At 48.3% G+C, this 16,414-nt stretch overlaps 1 protein-coding gene across 6 annotated transcripts in view; it reads left to right on the top strand.

Moving 5' to 3' along the window:
- Eri3 (ERI1 exoribonuclease family member 3) overlaps positions 1–16,414 on the top strand; it is a 130,218-nt gene that overhangs the window by 87,482 nt on the left and 26,322 nt on the right. For 5 of the 6 annotated variants that reach the window (XM_035439681.1, XM_027402617.1, XM_035439680.1 and 2 more), the window contains one exon: positions 15,101–15,200. The exons of the other annotated variant lie outside the window; for it this stretch is intronic. In XM_035439681.1, coding sequence (XP_035295572.1) covers positions 15,101–15,200 — 100 coding nt within the window. The remainder of the gene's footprint in view (positions 1–15,100; positions 15,201–16,414) is intronic. 6 annotated transcript variants of the gene reach the window in all.

Below are 16,414 nucleotides of genomic sequence, written 5' to 3'. Positions count from 1 at the left end.
CCCTCCCTCCCTATTTTATTATGTGTATGTGCTTTTGCTTATCTGTAGGTGCATCATGTGTGTGCAGTACCCACAGAAACCAGAGGAAGGTGTCAGATCTTCTGGAACTAGAGTTACAGGCAGTTTGGGTGCTGGGAACCAAACTTTGGTCCTCTGCAAGAGCAGCAAGTGCTCTTAACTGTTGGCTCACTTATCCAGCCCCCATTTATTCTGAGGAAGGTTCTCTGTCTATAGCCCAGGCTAACCTGGAAACTACTATGTAAACCATATTTGTAGTTATCCTCCTGCCTCAGCCTTCTGAATGCGTGGATTACAGGCCCATGCCATTATAATTAGCCTACATTTCATTCATTCATTCATTCATTCACTCATTCATTCATTCATTATTGGACATTTGGGTCTTTCCTACCTTTTGGCTGCTGTAAATAATTTTGCCATGAATATTTATGTACAAGTTGACTTTGTTGCTCTCTCCATCTCTCTCTTTCTATCTGTCTCTCTTATTCTCTCTCTCTCTCTAGCTGTAGATTGTGAGGTCTGTGAAAGTAGAAATCACTTCTATATTGTCACTACTGTATCCTCTTCACTTATCTCATGGGTAGCACTTTAGTAAATGTCAGTGAATAATAACATACATTCCAGAGCATGGTGGCATATTTCTGTAATCTCTTGGGAAAAAGGAAAAATGCATTTGAATTCTCTTCTCCCCTCAGGGTGCAACAGCAAATTGTGTAATGGGACATGGGCCCGTGCTAGTGCTCAGCTGGACTCATCAAGGTCCTACATCAAGTAATTTCTGTTGTGCTATTGGCCTCTTGCTCAACCATGGGTGATGTGAGAACATCCTCTGAATTGTCACCAATGTGTCAGATATGGCTTATGTTTAGTTGGACAGTAGATTTCCTGTTCCTTCTCCTTTGCTCTTCTGAGGGGCTCTCAGTTATTTTATGCACAGAGGGTTGAATCTGTGGGAGAACCCAGGAAGGGCAGTGTTGGGTTGGGTAGCCTTCTGGCTCAAGGCCAGACTTACTTTATGATAGCTCCAGATGTCCAGATTTCCAAGGAGGAGAAGAGACTGCCCTGGCCATCCCAGATAGTAAGTAGCCAGTGCAAGGCAGATCCGTGGAAGCATCTGAGAGATTAGTAAAGCCAATATTTCTCTTTTCTTTGTACTTACTCACCCTAATAGTTTGAGCCTATAATTAGAATAAGGCTTTATTAGGCTAATTAGGAGGTATGAATGATGGCAGGAGGGCATGTGGAGATGTATCAGGGTGGTGGGCAGTAAATCTAGGGTTTTAATAGGTTTATTCCATAATCAGATGGTTTGGAAAGCTGACTGAGTGGCTCGGCCTCCTCCCCTTTCTTCTACTCCCACCACTCCTTGAAGTGGCCTTCACACTTTGCTGTCCTTGTCCTCTATGCTGGCAGTGATGCTGGGATATAGGGGCTCAAGAAGGAGGGAGGAGACCCCACCCAGAGCTTCATTGCCTATGCACGCGCCGTCCAGCCTGGCGGCATGATTACCTTGCTGAGAAATCCGTCCAGGCGAGGGGCTGCTGATAGCAATCATTGATTAAGAGGGTAATTGTCCTGAAAATTCAGATTGATCAGAAGGCAGAAATGATAACTTGTGTAACTGTGTTTAAAGCCACGTCCTGTCAATAGAAGAGACTGAGATGTATCACGCCAAGAGGGGGGCAGAACAGATGGGTCTGTGCAGCAGGCGGGTGCTGCCATCCTTCTCTCAGGGCTGAGCAGGATGTTTCTTGTCAGTAACCTGGACTATTGGAGATTCAATCACTTTTATCTCCCCCTCTCTCTCAATCCAAATGCCTTTTCATATTAGGAAATTAGAATTGGCCCTGCTCATGCAAGATTTATTAGCTCTGCTGAGCAGTCGCACCAAAGAGTAAATGATTTTGCTTTGCTGGAGCTTTTCACACATTAGGACCCAACTTCTCCTTCCCTGCTCTGTGTCACTGGCTGCCTGGAGGAGTCAACTCCTCCAGGAGAAAATACATTCGAGCTTGGTTTCTTACCTCCAGAGCCCCTCTGTGTCAAAGTGACAGCCCTTGATCCCAGAAGATCATTTCCTGGCATCCAGGGCCATTTCTCTATGGAAGAGCAAAGCCACCTTAGGAGCTGGGTCTCATCTTCTAGACTTAGATGACTTACCTTGGAAGGAGGGCTCAAAGGGCTCAAAGAAGCTAGAGGACATGGAGAAAGTCGGGTGGAGCAAAGATTGGCAATAGAGGCAGAGGATAAAGTGACTAAAGTGATTTTTCTTTCTTAGAGCCTTGGTCTGTCCACCTGTCAGAAATGGGGCTACAGGAGATGGAGGACCTTTCCAAGCTTGGAAAAGCCACTCAGTTACGTAGTGGATGAGAGCTTTAACTATAGACAGATGACAGTCACTCAGGGAAGGAAGGAAGGACCTAGTGCTGTTTCTGGAACTGTGCCATGACCTTGGATTTGAAGGAAGTATGGGCCTGTATGGCCAGTTGAAAGCCAGGCACCAGTAGGCTAAGTTGGTCATAGAGAGAACTCATCCCCATCATCAGCACTGTAGTCTTTCCTCCTTGCTGGTTCTCCTCAGACCTTTCTTCCAGCTCCTTAGGACACTTGATCCCATTGGGGAACATCAGTCACTATCATCCTAACATACTTCCCTTGCAAGTGTCTGATCCAGGGCCTGGAAGAGAAGTGTGAGGAGTCCTCTAAGGCTGTGGGCAGGCTAATGGGATGTTCTCTGTAGAGGGATCACCATCCTCCCTCTGTCCTTTTCACCATTCCTCCTTTAGGGCTTCTTTCTAGGTCCTGTGAAGCTGGGTTTTTATTTGTTTGTTTGTTTTGTTGGTTGGTTTTGTTTTTTCCCCTGAGTTTTAAAGTTATTTCAAGTGAAAGTGTAACTGGAAAAACTGGAGAATTAGGGCTACATTAGGTCTCTAGGAATGAATAGTGCATGTGGACAGCAGCCATTTGAGTCCTAAAGGGGAGTTGTGTTTGAGTGGCGGGAGAAGGGAGAGGGAGCTTGCTGAAGGAATTTAAGAAATTCCCTATGTAGCCCTGGTGGGGGTGGAGCACACCTTTAATCCCAGCACTTAGGAGGCAGAGGCAGTCGGATCTCTGTGAGTTCGAGACCAGCCTGGTCTACAAGAGCGAGTGCCAGGACAGCCTCCAAAGCCACAGAGAAACCCTGACTGGAAAACCAAATAGATGGGTGGGTGGGTGGGTGGGTGGGTGGGTGGGTGGATGGATGGATGGATGGATGGATGGATGGAGAAATTTCCTATACAGGACTATAGACCACTGTTCTCTAAGTATACAAACCAGCTTCCTACCAACAGTCTTCCTCAGGGCATTTTAGGCTACTACCGGGTTCTCTGTCTTCGGAGAAACCTTGAGTGTTGTAGAAGACTCCTTCTACAAGATTGGGTTGGGCAAGGCAGGGGAAGGGCTCCATTCTGCATGTACCACTCCCTGCTCTACTCCTTAATTCCCAGGAGTGGACTGAGATCTGCCATGATCTGAAGAGCTGGCTGCAGCCCTCCTCCAATTCTGATGAATTGTGAAGGCAATGGGTGCATAGTGCTCCTAGAGCTTTCTGGTATGGTGTGCTTCTGCTCGTGGCTCTAAGCTAGGCCAGCCAGCAGCCTAGGAATACTGTACAGTCCAGAGGGCCGCTCAAGACATATGAGACTAGGGCTAGTTTGGGCAAAGCAAAGAATTGAAGTGCTTAGGGCAACTTAGACCCGGAATAAATAGAGGAATTCAGACAATACCCTGCAACCCTCCACCTCACCCTTGAATGAGGGAAACATTGTCACTACAAGGTGATGAACCAGTGTTGTCCTTCAGAGCTCCTAAGAGAGAGTGATTGTATTACCTTCGAAGAACTTGAGTGGTATCCAGGAGAGGACCCTTAAGTGGGGTCTGTGTAGAGAAAAGGTAGTATCTGTGGAGACATGCATGGCTAAACTTCCATGTAGAGAAGAAGGGACAGTGATAGATTGCATCATAGGACTGGGGCCCAGTGAGTTGTCCCTGACACACTTCTCCATAATTTGGAGGTGTGGCCATACTTGTACTTTAGCAAGCCTGAGGGCCATCTACATCCACCATCTGGCTGGGCTGCTGGGGCCTAGGGGCGCTGTATTTGGGCCACCTGGAGCCTTAAGGTGACAAGATGTGTAGGGCAGTGCCTTAAGAATTAGACCCTAGGGCTGGAGAGATGGCTCAGCAGTTAAGAGCATTCCTGCTCTTCCAAAGGTCCTGAGTTCAATTCCCAGTAACCACATGGTGGCTCACAATCATTTGTAATGAGATTTGGTGCTGAACACTGTACACATAATAAATAAATAAATAAATAAATAAATAAATAAATAAATAATAAATAAATAAATCTTAAAAAAAAAAAAAAAGAATTAGACCCTAGGCCTCCCTTGCTCTTGACCCTTTCTCTTTATTGCCAAGATAGTAGGGAAGAGCTATCAGGTTCAGACTAAGGGAAACATCCTTGGTGAAACTTGGGACATACTTGCTCTCCCCTTGCCTGGCCCATCATACACCCAGACTCAGCCTCTGGAAGGGCCAGGCTGGTTCTCTAGGCCTCATCAGGAGGCAAGGAGGAGACCAGGAAGCCAGGAGACTCATTTTCACTAGAATTTGACCTAAAGCAGGATTGGAAGGGAAGGAAAGAATTTGAACAAAAGTGCAGGCAGGAAGGAGCTGTTAACGAGCCTTTCTTTCTCTTTGGGGATAGAGCAGAGCATAGCGGGGCGCAGCCGCCAGCTTTCCTCAGAGCGGCTCTCTGAGGTAGCTGCAGTCTCTAGCTGCTGCCTGCTCACGCTCTCTCTCCTTTTTTCCCTCTCCTCTTTCTCAGCTCTCTCTATTATGGGGACTTGCTCCAGCTCTTTCTCTCTCTTCTGTCTCTCCTTTTGTTCTCTCTTTGTCTATTTATCACACTGTGAAGGTTGAAAGAGATGTTATTAATCTGGGAGAATGAAGGCAGGATTAGTGGTATGAATCGGATTTTGAGAGGTGTAATGATAGAAAGACTCGCTCGGCTGGCGGCCTGCGTGAGCTTGATAAATGGGGAGCACTCCAGACTGACTTGCGCCTTCCTCTGCGCTGTGTGCCCTGCCCGCTGGGGCGTGCCACGCTCTCAGATCTGCCAGCCAGCCCACCCCGCTCCTACCTGAACCGGAGCAAAAAGCCAAGGGTAAAGCAGACACAAATATCTCCCATCGCACTTGGAGACATCATTGCTTTTAGCACCCTTTTCAAGTGGAGGCCTGTGGAGTTCTCAGACTGGGCAGAGGGAAGGGACCTAGACTTCAGACTGGAACAGTACCTGCCTGCCTGTCTCTGGGGCCTGTAGGTAGAGCTTACGTCCTGCTTCTAAAATAGCAGTCAGAGATCAAGGAGTGACAAGATAGACTGTAGACCAACCAAGTCAGAGTACCAAACTGTGTATGGTATGTGCTAAGCAAAAGTGCTGTTGGGAGGATTTGGTTAGGTATTCTAGAATGGACTGGGATGAGTGGGACAAAAGAGATTAGGAAGTGAGGTAATTAGTAATTACTGAAGGAATCGGAAATTAAGTCCTTCATTGGGGGGGAGAGGAGGGGCACTAAGGCCCTGAGACTGGAACTACCATTTCCTGAAGTGATTTTTCTATTCATGTCCAGTTGGGGGTTTTGTTTTTGTTTTAGAAACAGTGCTAAGGATCCATCCCAGGACTTTGTGCATGCTAGACATTTGTCAGTGGCTGAGCTACCTCTCCAAACCACTCTGTGCCCTCTTGCTTGTTCTTAGTTTTTATTTTTGAGCTAGTCTTGCTGTCTTGCCTAGACTGGCCTCAGACTCCAGCCTTCTGCATTGAGCATCCTGAGTGGCTAGAGTTACAAGAGATTGTCTCTTCTCTCCTCTCTTCTGGCTTTGTTTACATACTTTCAGTCTTTTATCTTTAGAAAAAATTTGGTGGAGTGGGTACATGTTGTGGTGCACTTGTGGAGATAGAGGATAGCTTTTGGGAATTTTCTTTCTCTTTCCATCTATGGGTCCTGGGGATCAGATTCATGTCATCAGGCTTGGCAGCAGGCACCCTTACCCAGTGATTCATCTCCATGCATGTCCTGCCCCCCCCCCCAACACACACGTACACAAGGTCTCATTGAGTGTGTAACAGAGGATGCTCTTGAACTTCTGATCTTTCTGCGTGCTGAGATACATTTGTGTATCACTGTGCCCTACTTAGGCAGTGCTGGAGTTTGAACCCAGGGTTTCATACATGCTAGTCTAGTTCTCTACCAACTGAGCTACATCCTCAGCTCAGTGTTTTTTAGCTTTGTAACCATAAGAGTCCCCTTGGATTTTCTGCTACTTGGTTGCTAGCCTCTTCCCAGGGTCTTTGGCTCAGTGTTCCCTTACACGTCTCCTACTATTTAGTCTGCAATCTGTGTGGGGCATGCTGTTCCTGCCCTCATCCATCACAACAGCTTGGAGTTCTTACTATACCTTCAAATTAATGATCACTTGTGTTGCTTTATAGTTAGTATCTTATTTGTCCTGTAGACTTGAATCTCTCTGAAATTGGAGCTCTCTTTTATTGCTGTATGCATGCATATAACTTGTCAGGTTTAGACTCTCAAAAGATGTTGACAGTGGGTCAGTATGTTTGTGAAGCCTAGATCCTTCCATTCTATTACACCTGGGTAGAGGACAGACTGATTTGACAAGGGAGATATGGTAGCTAGGATGGTAGATATGTTTCAGAGAGGAGGTTCTTTGGGCCCCAGCTCTGGAGGCCTCATCTGACTCCACAGGCTTCCCTTCTTCCTGAGCAATCTTACCCAATCCCAGTTGTGTCTGTAATCAGCCGCTTAGGACTTTCTTGTCTCACATTAGAGCAAACGAGCTCTTTACCTGTGTGGTACCCCGCCTAGTATATCCTAGTGAAGGCCATCTGGTTCCTTCTCTGTGATGTCTCTCTACATTTCATTTCTTCACCAAAGTTCTTGGAGGATGTTGGCCATCACTGTGTTGTTTTGCAAGTGTGTTTAAATATCTTTTCTTTGCCTTGTGGCTCTCTGACGACACTGAATTGGTCCACTGGACTTATCTCCAGTTCAGAGCTTAGCACAGAGTATTTGCTAAAACCAAACAAACAATCAAAACACTACGTGAGCAGTCCAGAAGAGAGGGAGGAGGATATGGGATGAATGTTTTGTAGCCCTTCTCTGTTTTCCTGTGGAGGAAGAAAGTGAAGGTGTGTGTGCTGTGTGTGAAGGGTGGGCAGATGGTGGTGGCACAAGCTCAATAAAGGATTATATTTTAATTTGGAAAGCACTTTAGAAACTTAAAGTGCTTTGCCTAAGTGCTGACTGCTATTAGTGTCTCCTTTTTATTAGGAAAAAGGACATGATTTTTCTCTTTTATCTTCAGGCTTGTCCAACTTCTGAGAGTCAAACTTAGCAAAATGCCTGCCCCTCACTGAGGACTAGTTACATGCCAGGTTCAAAGCTTTGGACTTGAAACACAGAATTCTGCTTTGCAGACTGGTTCTGACACCCCTGAGGGGATTAGCCCTAACAGATCAGTATTAGGAAAGGGGGTGGGAAAGGCAGGGTTGGTCATTTGACATAGTTCAAGCTCAGTCCCCAGCCCTTCCTCTCTCCATCTAGGCTTGGGTGGGGAAGAATAAGAACTTACACTGTTTAGGGGATATGAGAACAATCTAGTGGTATCAAAAAACCCACTTGTCATGTAATATGAAGGGCAAGTCTTCAGAGAAAGAGAGAGCTGAAAAGGAATGGCCCCAGGGTGAGTTGTGTTTGTTCTGTTGTCATCAGGGCTGATGAGACCAAGAGGCAAAGACTCACAGTTGCTGGACCCCCGTGATATTAGAGCTCTCAGAGGCCAGGTCAGAGGGGACTGTGTGCAGCAGGAGCAAGGGGGATCGGAGGGGGCAGAGACAGAGACTTGCCCTAGTACTTCCAAGCACCTTAGAGGGCCTTGCTAGTTTGAAGAAAAGGTCCCACCCCTCCCCATGGTGATGGCTTGATGCTGAAGGTTCAGGTAGGAGGTCTAGAAGGCTCAGCTGAGTCCTGTGCTGTGCCTCTCTGTGTGGCCTTCTTTCCTGAGTAGCTACAAACTGGACATCCTGATCTCAGTCTGGATTATATCTGTCAGCTCCGGAAGGTTCTGCCCATGGCAGTGGCACTGGGAGGTGAAGACTGGCTCAGCTTGTTAATGTCCTGCAGTCCCCATCTCCTAATCTGGCCCTAATCTGGAGGTAACTAAGATGGGGGTGGGGGGAACTACATTGAGCCTACTGCCTTAACTGGATTTCCATACCTCCTGTTGTTAATTATAGAGATGTAATAATGTGATTAGTGCACGATTAAAAAAATCCCTGATATGATTACCATGGATTTAATATCACATGATATATCATTATATCGTTATACAGTGACAGATGTAATTGAAATACACTTATTGGAGCCGGGGGTGGTGTTTCATTCAATCCCCAGCACCCCAGGGAGGAAAGGGCTGGCTAAAAAGAAGCAGTGAGAGAGGAAATTGTAATGAAAACAAAGAAAACTCACAATGTAGCTCTCACTCCAGGCAGGTGGCTCCTACTGACCCATTTGCGGTAGACAATGACAGTGCACAGACAGCTCTGGACAGGCTGGCCTCCTCTGCAGAGGCCCAGGCCACATAGCTCAGGAGCTTCTTAACTTGTTCCCATCCATCCTATAAACCTCTGACTCAGCAAGTTACTCCACTTGAAAGTACTCAGGACCCTAATGGTATCAAACTGAGCTGGCATCTGTCTTTCCATCCTTGAACCTCCAGTGCCAAATGCTGTGGAACGTAGACCTTTGGTACAACCTTCTCTTTGCTGTGATGGTGGCCTATCCTATTGCTGTAGGTAGGCATGCTGGCCAAGCTTCTGCTGGGCCCAGTGAATAGAATGGTGCTTCCCATAGCTGAAGAGTTCAGGAAAGGAGAAGGGAGGCAGGAGTTGTTTTCACACATGAAACAATAGTCATAGGACTTGGTGGCAGTTAAGAAGATACTGGGATCCAGGCTGACGCTACATTTCCGGCTTCGCAGACCAGTTTGGTGATAGTGGTGGCCTACACTGGGTTCTAAGAACCCAGGAGAAGGAGCAGCTTAGATAAATGTTGAACTGTGTTCTAAACATAGTGAGAATCAAGTACATGTGTGAAGTCCACATGGAAAGGCTAAGTAAGTAATAAGCATTTGGCATTTAGGTAGCAACAAGAAATACAAATGTAGACAGGTTGAAGACAAAGGAGTTGAGGAAATCACCACAGGAGTGTGATAGCAACTAGGAAAAGCTAGGAAAGGAGAACAGAATGTCATATATTAGATGGCCAGTTACTGAGGACTCTGCAGGAGTGTGAGAGGACCATGGCAGAGCTAGGGAAACTGAGAGAGCTGAATGTCAAAGAAAGTGGGGGGGGGGGAGCAGCGGTTCCAAAGATGGAGTAGGGTACAGGGTGCTGAAGACAGTAAGGAACCTGCAGCTATCCACAGACAAGGACAGCAGGGTGAGGATTGTTGACCTTAGCAGGAGCTAAGTGACATAACAGCAGTGGAAAGCAATTGTAGGGAGTTTGGGAGTGGTGGAGAGATATAGGGAGGTGAGGGGAGACAGTTTTGAGAAGTTGGGCTCTAGATGAAGAGATATGGAATAAATGGGAGCTTTGAGAAAAAAGTGTAGTTTTTAAGGATTCACAAGAAAACCCATCCTGTTTTCCAGGGAAGAGGAGACTTGTGATGATAGGATAGGAGATAATATGACTGTCTTTGGAAAACATAATTTTCCACAATTGGTGTTAGGCTGAACCTGTAAAAGATGAGAGTAGTACTCTTAAAGGTGGTGCACATTTAGGGTAATGACACCCCAAATATCTGGAGGTGGTGATGAAAGTGAGTATGCCTGGGTGGCCACAGGTACACACAGAGAAAATGTTATCTCTTCTGTAGTAGAGATAACTAAGGTTCAGAAAAATTTAATAAGTCACTCAAGGTTATAGTGCTAACTTGCAGACCTGGGAGTTCCATGCAGGTTTAAGCTCTGAATGCATTGCCTTTCTGCAAGGCACAGGCTGCTGGATATCCCCAAATACACGTGGCACATACCCAAACTGTGTTTACTTGTGACCTGGATACTCAGCTCATTGGCAGAGTGCTGCTAAGGCCAGCAATGTATCAGAATGGTAGAATACCCGACTAGCATGCGTGTTTCCCCTTTTAGTTAGTGGCTTAGGTTTTAGTCTTTTATGCCTCATATGAAGAAGACATGTTGATCATTTAGGTAGTGCAACTCTCATATTGAAGAACCACATCTTCACCTTCTTCTCTGGTAGGCTGGATTTGGTCTCTAGTCTTGGGGAAGGGCTCACCAGTCTTGGGTCTGCAGAGTGACAAGTCATGCAGAAGTGTGTGTCAAAGGCCTGCTCCTCTCCTTGTCAGCAGAGAACCAATATGTTGGTACATGGTGTTCTGGAAGTTACTGAGTAGTCTACTTTTGTCTGCAGTCTGAGCTAGGTTCTAGACTTTTACTCAACCTCCTTCCTGCCCTGTCCACCCACTGTCAGGTAGTGTATGGGTAGGCAGGGACACCAGAGCAGCTGTTGATGCCTCTTCTCTCCTCTTTGAAGGATCTGGTGCTGCTGCCGTTGAGGGCTACTTCATCTATTAAACCCAATACACTTGTCGCAGCTGCTAAGCCCCCGTAAGCCGCCGGGCGCCGTGTTTGTGATGGGACTGACAGTGCATGGAGGAGGCTGATTATACACGATTCCATTTCGCGGGCCCAGCAATGTAATTTCACAGGGCGATCAGCGTTTGCATGTAATAGCAGGCTGTGCTGAGGTGTCAGAATATTAAAGGCGCTAATGGCAAAGCTCCCTGTTACACAGGGGGCCACCCGCCGCGCCTACAGCAGGGCTGTGCAGCAGGCCCGTCGCAGATGGCTGGCCACTAAGCTAATGGGGCAGCAGCCAAGGCGGGCAGAGCCACAAGAGGGGAAAGCCAGCCGGGAGCAGCTCGGCACCTGCTTCCCTGTGCATGGAAATTACAGCGGCCCAGGGGAAGGGAAGTGTGCGTGCCTGCCTGACAGGGTAGGGTGGGTTGGTTCAGTGGGTACAGCATCTTTCAATCCAGCTCCACCTGTCCTCCTGGCTCAGCATTTGAGTACCTGTCATGGACAGAACTTAGAAGTCATCTTCCTCTCCTTAGTAGTCATCCTTCCACAGGCTCCACCCTCTGGCTGGGAACTCCAAGAGTTAGTTGCTAACTGCATAGCTGGCTATGTGGGCCTTGATGACTGAGAGGTGGTGCCATGGGGAAGTGTGACCACTGGTAAACAGCTCTTGTACAAAGGCTTGAAGAGAGCTCTTAAAACAGATTCCTGTCCCACACTGGTCAAGATTAGGAAGCTTCTGGGCCCCCCTCCTTTCCCAGGGGCTGAAGGAAGGGAACAAGAAGAGGAAGCCTCTCCCCACTCCTGCCATTCCCCTGTCTTGGCTGCATCTTCTGCATGGACTGAAGTGCTCCCTATTGGCTGTGCTCAGGCCTTCTAGGAACACTCCCACAGGAGACTTTCCTAGCCTCCTCCAGCCTCACACAGTGCTCCCTATTGGCTGTGCTCAGGCCTTCTAGGAACACTCCCACAGGAGACTTTCCTAGCCTCCTCCAGCCTCACACAGGGCTCAGCCTCCTGCTCTGGCTGATTGCCAGGTGGCAGCCTTGACTTTCCAACCAGAGTCCTTGCAGCATAACTTGTATACCTTGTCCTGGGCAGGACTCTTGGAGGAGCTCTGCTAAGATTGTTTACAGATGCAGGCTCTTTAGGGGGATGGCAGGATGGGCAGTCACTGAGGAGAGGGGCTGAAGCATGTGAGGACCTACATAGTCAGCCACTCCCTGATGTATGTTGTCCCAGATGGGAAGCTTCAAAAGGACCCAAGATATGGGTCCAGGTGCAGAGGGTAGCAGATGTGAGGTCCAGAGCATTCGGCGATGGGAACACAAGTTGTTTGCTTTATGAGCATCTTGTGTCTCTGTGACTGTGACTGCTAGCTGTGCCTGATAGGTTCCAAAACGACAGAGTTGGGGCTTTGGGGGGGGGGCATTTGTGGTGCTGTGCCTACACTGCTGCTGTGAAACTGGTGGCCATGTCAGAAGGTTAAGCTCTGGGGGAGATATGCCAGTGTTCTCAGCGGGGGCAGCAGGAGGAATCCCAGGCTGAAGGAGAGCAGTTTTAATTAACCGTTTTTAATATCATTTTGGACTTTGGCTGGTATGTGAAGGCCCCGCTGGAAGCAGCATTTGTAAAAATTAAATCCCTCTTATTAGGAGCTTGGCAGACCCATGTGCACATGCCACCCCTCCTCCTGGCCCATACCCCCTGAGGAAGTGCTGGATGAGGCCATGTCTCAGCAGCAATTGGTTATCTTGCCTTATCTAGAACTATGAAACTGTGTAGCATGACACCATTGCCACAGTGGAGATGCCAATTCATCTCACCCTTGCTCTGACAAGCTACACTGCCCTTCCTGAAAGGCATCCGTCAGGCGGGACCAGGCTGCACCTTGCCTGGTACTTCTCTCTGGCCTGGGGCTCCAGCTTTCCTTGGTTCAGCCTGGCCCTCCATCCCCCTTCTACACATCCTGGCCTGAGAAGATCTTGGGGAGTCATAATTACAGTAATAATCTAATCATGGTGACGTATGGGGCAAGCATATAATGTTATCTGAAGTGGTCTTCCCGCTTAGCTGCGATAAGACTCGGGATGACGTGCAGATAACGTTAAGATGCCCTGTCCCTGAGCCACAAGCAGAGTGGAGGGGCTGCCACAGCCCTGCCGCCCGCCGCTTTAAGCCGGGAAGCGGCAGCACCTGCTAATGCAAGTGTTTAATATTTGATGGGCTGGGATAAAGCAGGATCACCTTCGAATTGAATTGAGTGTCAGCCGAGAATCTATTACTGAAATTCGGGTGTGATTTGACAGCAAAGTAGACGATGTTATTCTTCACTAGTTACTGCAATCTTCTCCCCGACATCACTTAAATATTTTTTTCTTTGCTTGAGTAAACACACATTATCCTTCTTTTTCCCCCCTTCCTTCCCTTTTTCCTTTTTCAAGGGGGGGAAAAACCCATCCAGCTCTCCTTCTCCAGGCTGATAGAGTAGATTGTTATTTCTTTATTTGTCCTATTAAATGGAATTTCTGATCGTTTAATCCGGCCTTTGTAAGTGATTTTCAAGTACTTGAAAGGCAGCCGCCACTGCTCTCTGGCCCACTGCACTCCAGCCTCAGCTGGCCATGCTCAGCAGTTCCCCCAGCTGTGCCCACCTACTGACTATCTCTCTTCTCTGTCTGTATCCTCTTGCTGCATGCATCCCCTTGTTGCCCATATCCTGGCTCTGCCAGCATGCTCTCTCCCAAACCCATCCTCGTGTCCCACACTCGGCCTCCGATTTGTGGCTATTGCTGTGACTTGGGAGAAGACAGAGCAAGATTGGCTGGAGTTGAGCTTTGGCTGGTCCCTCTGGTCAAGGAAAATGGTTTTGGAAAGTACTGTGCTTTAAATTGCATTGGCTCCTAGTCTTCTAGTGTCCATGGGCCAGGTTCCTGAAGCTGGAAAGGAGAGAAACTGGCCCTCTGCCTACCTAGCCCCTGGGCCCTGGCACAGATACTGTCCGACACCGTCCTGTGCCCCGCCCCCCTCCCGCCCCATGCACATCTTGTTTCTGGCCCTGTGCTGGGTCTTTTCCTCTGTGTGGGAGCTGCTGCGCCCAGAAGTAGGTGGGCACTGCAATGCTTATCTAAGCCTGGGTAGCGGGCATTTTGGTTCTGTCACCCGACCCAACTCACCCAAGTTTCATCCCCATTGCCACTGCCCCACATGCTGTCACCTTCCTGCCATTAGAAGAAGGTCAGCTTGGTATTTAGTGACTTCAGAAGTGGAGGGTTAAGGATAGTTAAATGTTTAATTTGATTTCAGGCCCACTGGCAGAAGCCCAGAACTATTTTGGCAAGCTAAGAAGGAAGAAATCTCTCTCAGCCACATTGTAGAGGTCTAACCCTCGTAGCTCAAAGTCACTTTCTTCTGGGCCTCAGTTTCCTCATCTGTGACATTAGGCCTGTCATGCCAGTGAGGGAAGATGCTGCTGGTCCTGTCTCCAGTGAAGGGAGGCAGATCCTGTCTCCTGCCATGTGTTCCCCCCAGATGGAAGTTGCTGGAGGCCAGATGGTGTGATCGAGGAAGAAGGGAGCAGTGAAGCTGCTGGGGACCTGAGCAGATCGATGCCCCCAGCACTTCCTTCCCCAGCCCCAGGAAAACAATTAAGTACAGATCAATGGGTGGCCGCTTTGAATATGCATAAGTGAGCACTTGACCTTCAACAGAACACACACACACATACACACACACACACACACACACACACACACCCATGTACTTCCCTCACTGATGCTTGAGTTGACCTGGTGACCTTACTCCCCTTTCATTGAGCTCTCACACACCACTCACAGCCTTTCACAGCCTTGCCTGTGCAGAATCAAAAGCAACTTGACCACAGGCATGTTACTGGCCAGTTCCTGATTCATTTTTCCTGCCGGTAGAACGAAATTTGGAAACACGAATCTCCCGGATCCTAGCTGAGAACAGTCTTTGTGACCAGTAATACCAAGAGAGGGAGCCCAGCACAGCTGTGGTGTTCTCGGATGGGAGTCTGTGGAGGGGTGCATGCTGACAGGAATGCTCTGATGGGGGGGGGGCGACCTAAGCAACCCAGACTTCTAGAGAAGAGCCCCCCAGGAAGGATGGCAGGGGCTGCAGGGGAAAGCCCAGGAGAAGAAAAACTTTGGAGAAGGAAGGGCTTTTTGTGGTGGGGGAGCCTTGGTGAAAGGGAAGGAACATGGTGAGGGACTCTACTGAGGTTGTTATTACAAATACCTGAGGGGAAGAAGTGGGTACAGGGGGAGACTTGGTGAGTGGGGTTTGCTCAGTGGCCAGGGCCTCTGTTAACAACTCTTGCCTCCTGTCTTCCAGGCTTACAGCTTCGCCATGGGCTGCTGGCCCAAGAATGGACTCCTAGACATGAACAAGGGTCTCAGCCTGCAGCACATAGGCCGGCCCCACAGCGGCATTGGTCAGTCCCTTCACAAATCCCCCCTGGCAGCTCTGTCAGCCCCCTGCCTGCATGCCTCAGTCCTCTGACAATCAGAGGACTTCCATGTCTCATTTAGTACTTCAACCCTATGGAAGGTTCTCACCATGGGCTGGAGGGAGGTGGGTAGGAAGGGCAGATTGAGGAGATTATGGATTGGGACAATTGGAAGGGACGTCTCAAGACCTTTGAAGAGGAGACTGGAATATAGGCTTTGGGTGAGTCACAGGTAGCAGTAGATTCAAAGCACCGTCCCCTTATCCCCATTGCCTGCGCCCCCAGTGGGCAGTGTCTTCAGGGAAATGGGCATATGTCAGCTTACCCACCCCCCCTGTTAGAGGAGGCTGTTTAATATTGTTTCAAGTCTGTGGCCACTAAACTGGACGATCAATGGGAGTTAAGGAGATGAATTATTTAAACCTCACCAGCTTTTAATTAGTCTAGGTCCTTCTGACCGATGGCTTCGTCCACAGGGTATTGACTCCCCTGCAGGAGCAGCAGCCTCCACTGAGCAGTGCCTGGGTTAGGAGGGGCCACTTGGGGTAACAGGTGGGGTAACACTCGGGGATTCCTGCTTGGGAGAAACTGTAGTGGCTGCAATTCCACATAGTTGGCAGCTCTATGAGCTTCTGATACATTGGTATGAATATGTGTCTGTGTATGACATCTTGCCTTTATGTCTGTCTGAGTATAAGGTCTTCATCTTTGCACATGTCTGTTAGAAGAGGGTGTCTCCCTAATAAGACATCCATGTTTATTTGAGATCATGTGTCTAATTATGGAACAACCACCAGCCTGTGTGTGTATCCGTCAGAAGAAGGTCTCTTTCTGTGTCTCTTATTGTGTGTATGTGTAAATGCTTCCAAGGAGCACAGGTGGCGAGTGTTGTCCTAGGGCATGGGGCCAGGGTGGACCTGGGTGGCATTATGACCTTATTAGAACTTGATTGCTTTTGACAAGGTGTCATTGGTAGGGGCTAGAGACATCAGAATGGTAGAAGGCCCCAGCCACTTGCTACAAATTAGTCCCCTTTACCCATTCCACATCTTGTCAGTGCCCAGTGGGTGCTGAGCATACTGAGAAGGGACAGAACCTGAGATGTGTACTTGTCTACCAGGTGTACAACTGTTGTGGTAGAAACATCTGGATTGCCCCTATTCTTAGTTGTCAAGTTAGCTTCTACTTCATCTACATTG

The sequence above is a fragment of the Cricetulus griseus genome, chromosome 2 (assembly GCF_003668045.3).
Source record: "Cricetulus griseus strain 17A/GY chromosome 2, alternate assembly CriGri-PICRH-1.0, whole genome shotgun sequence".
NCBI lineage: Eukaryota > Metazoa > Chordata > Mammalia > Rodentia > Cricetidae > Cricetulus > Cricetulus griseus.
The sequence above is the reverse complement of the archived record's forward strand: the minus strand, read 5'-3'. Positions and strand labels throughout refer to the sequence as shown.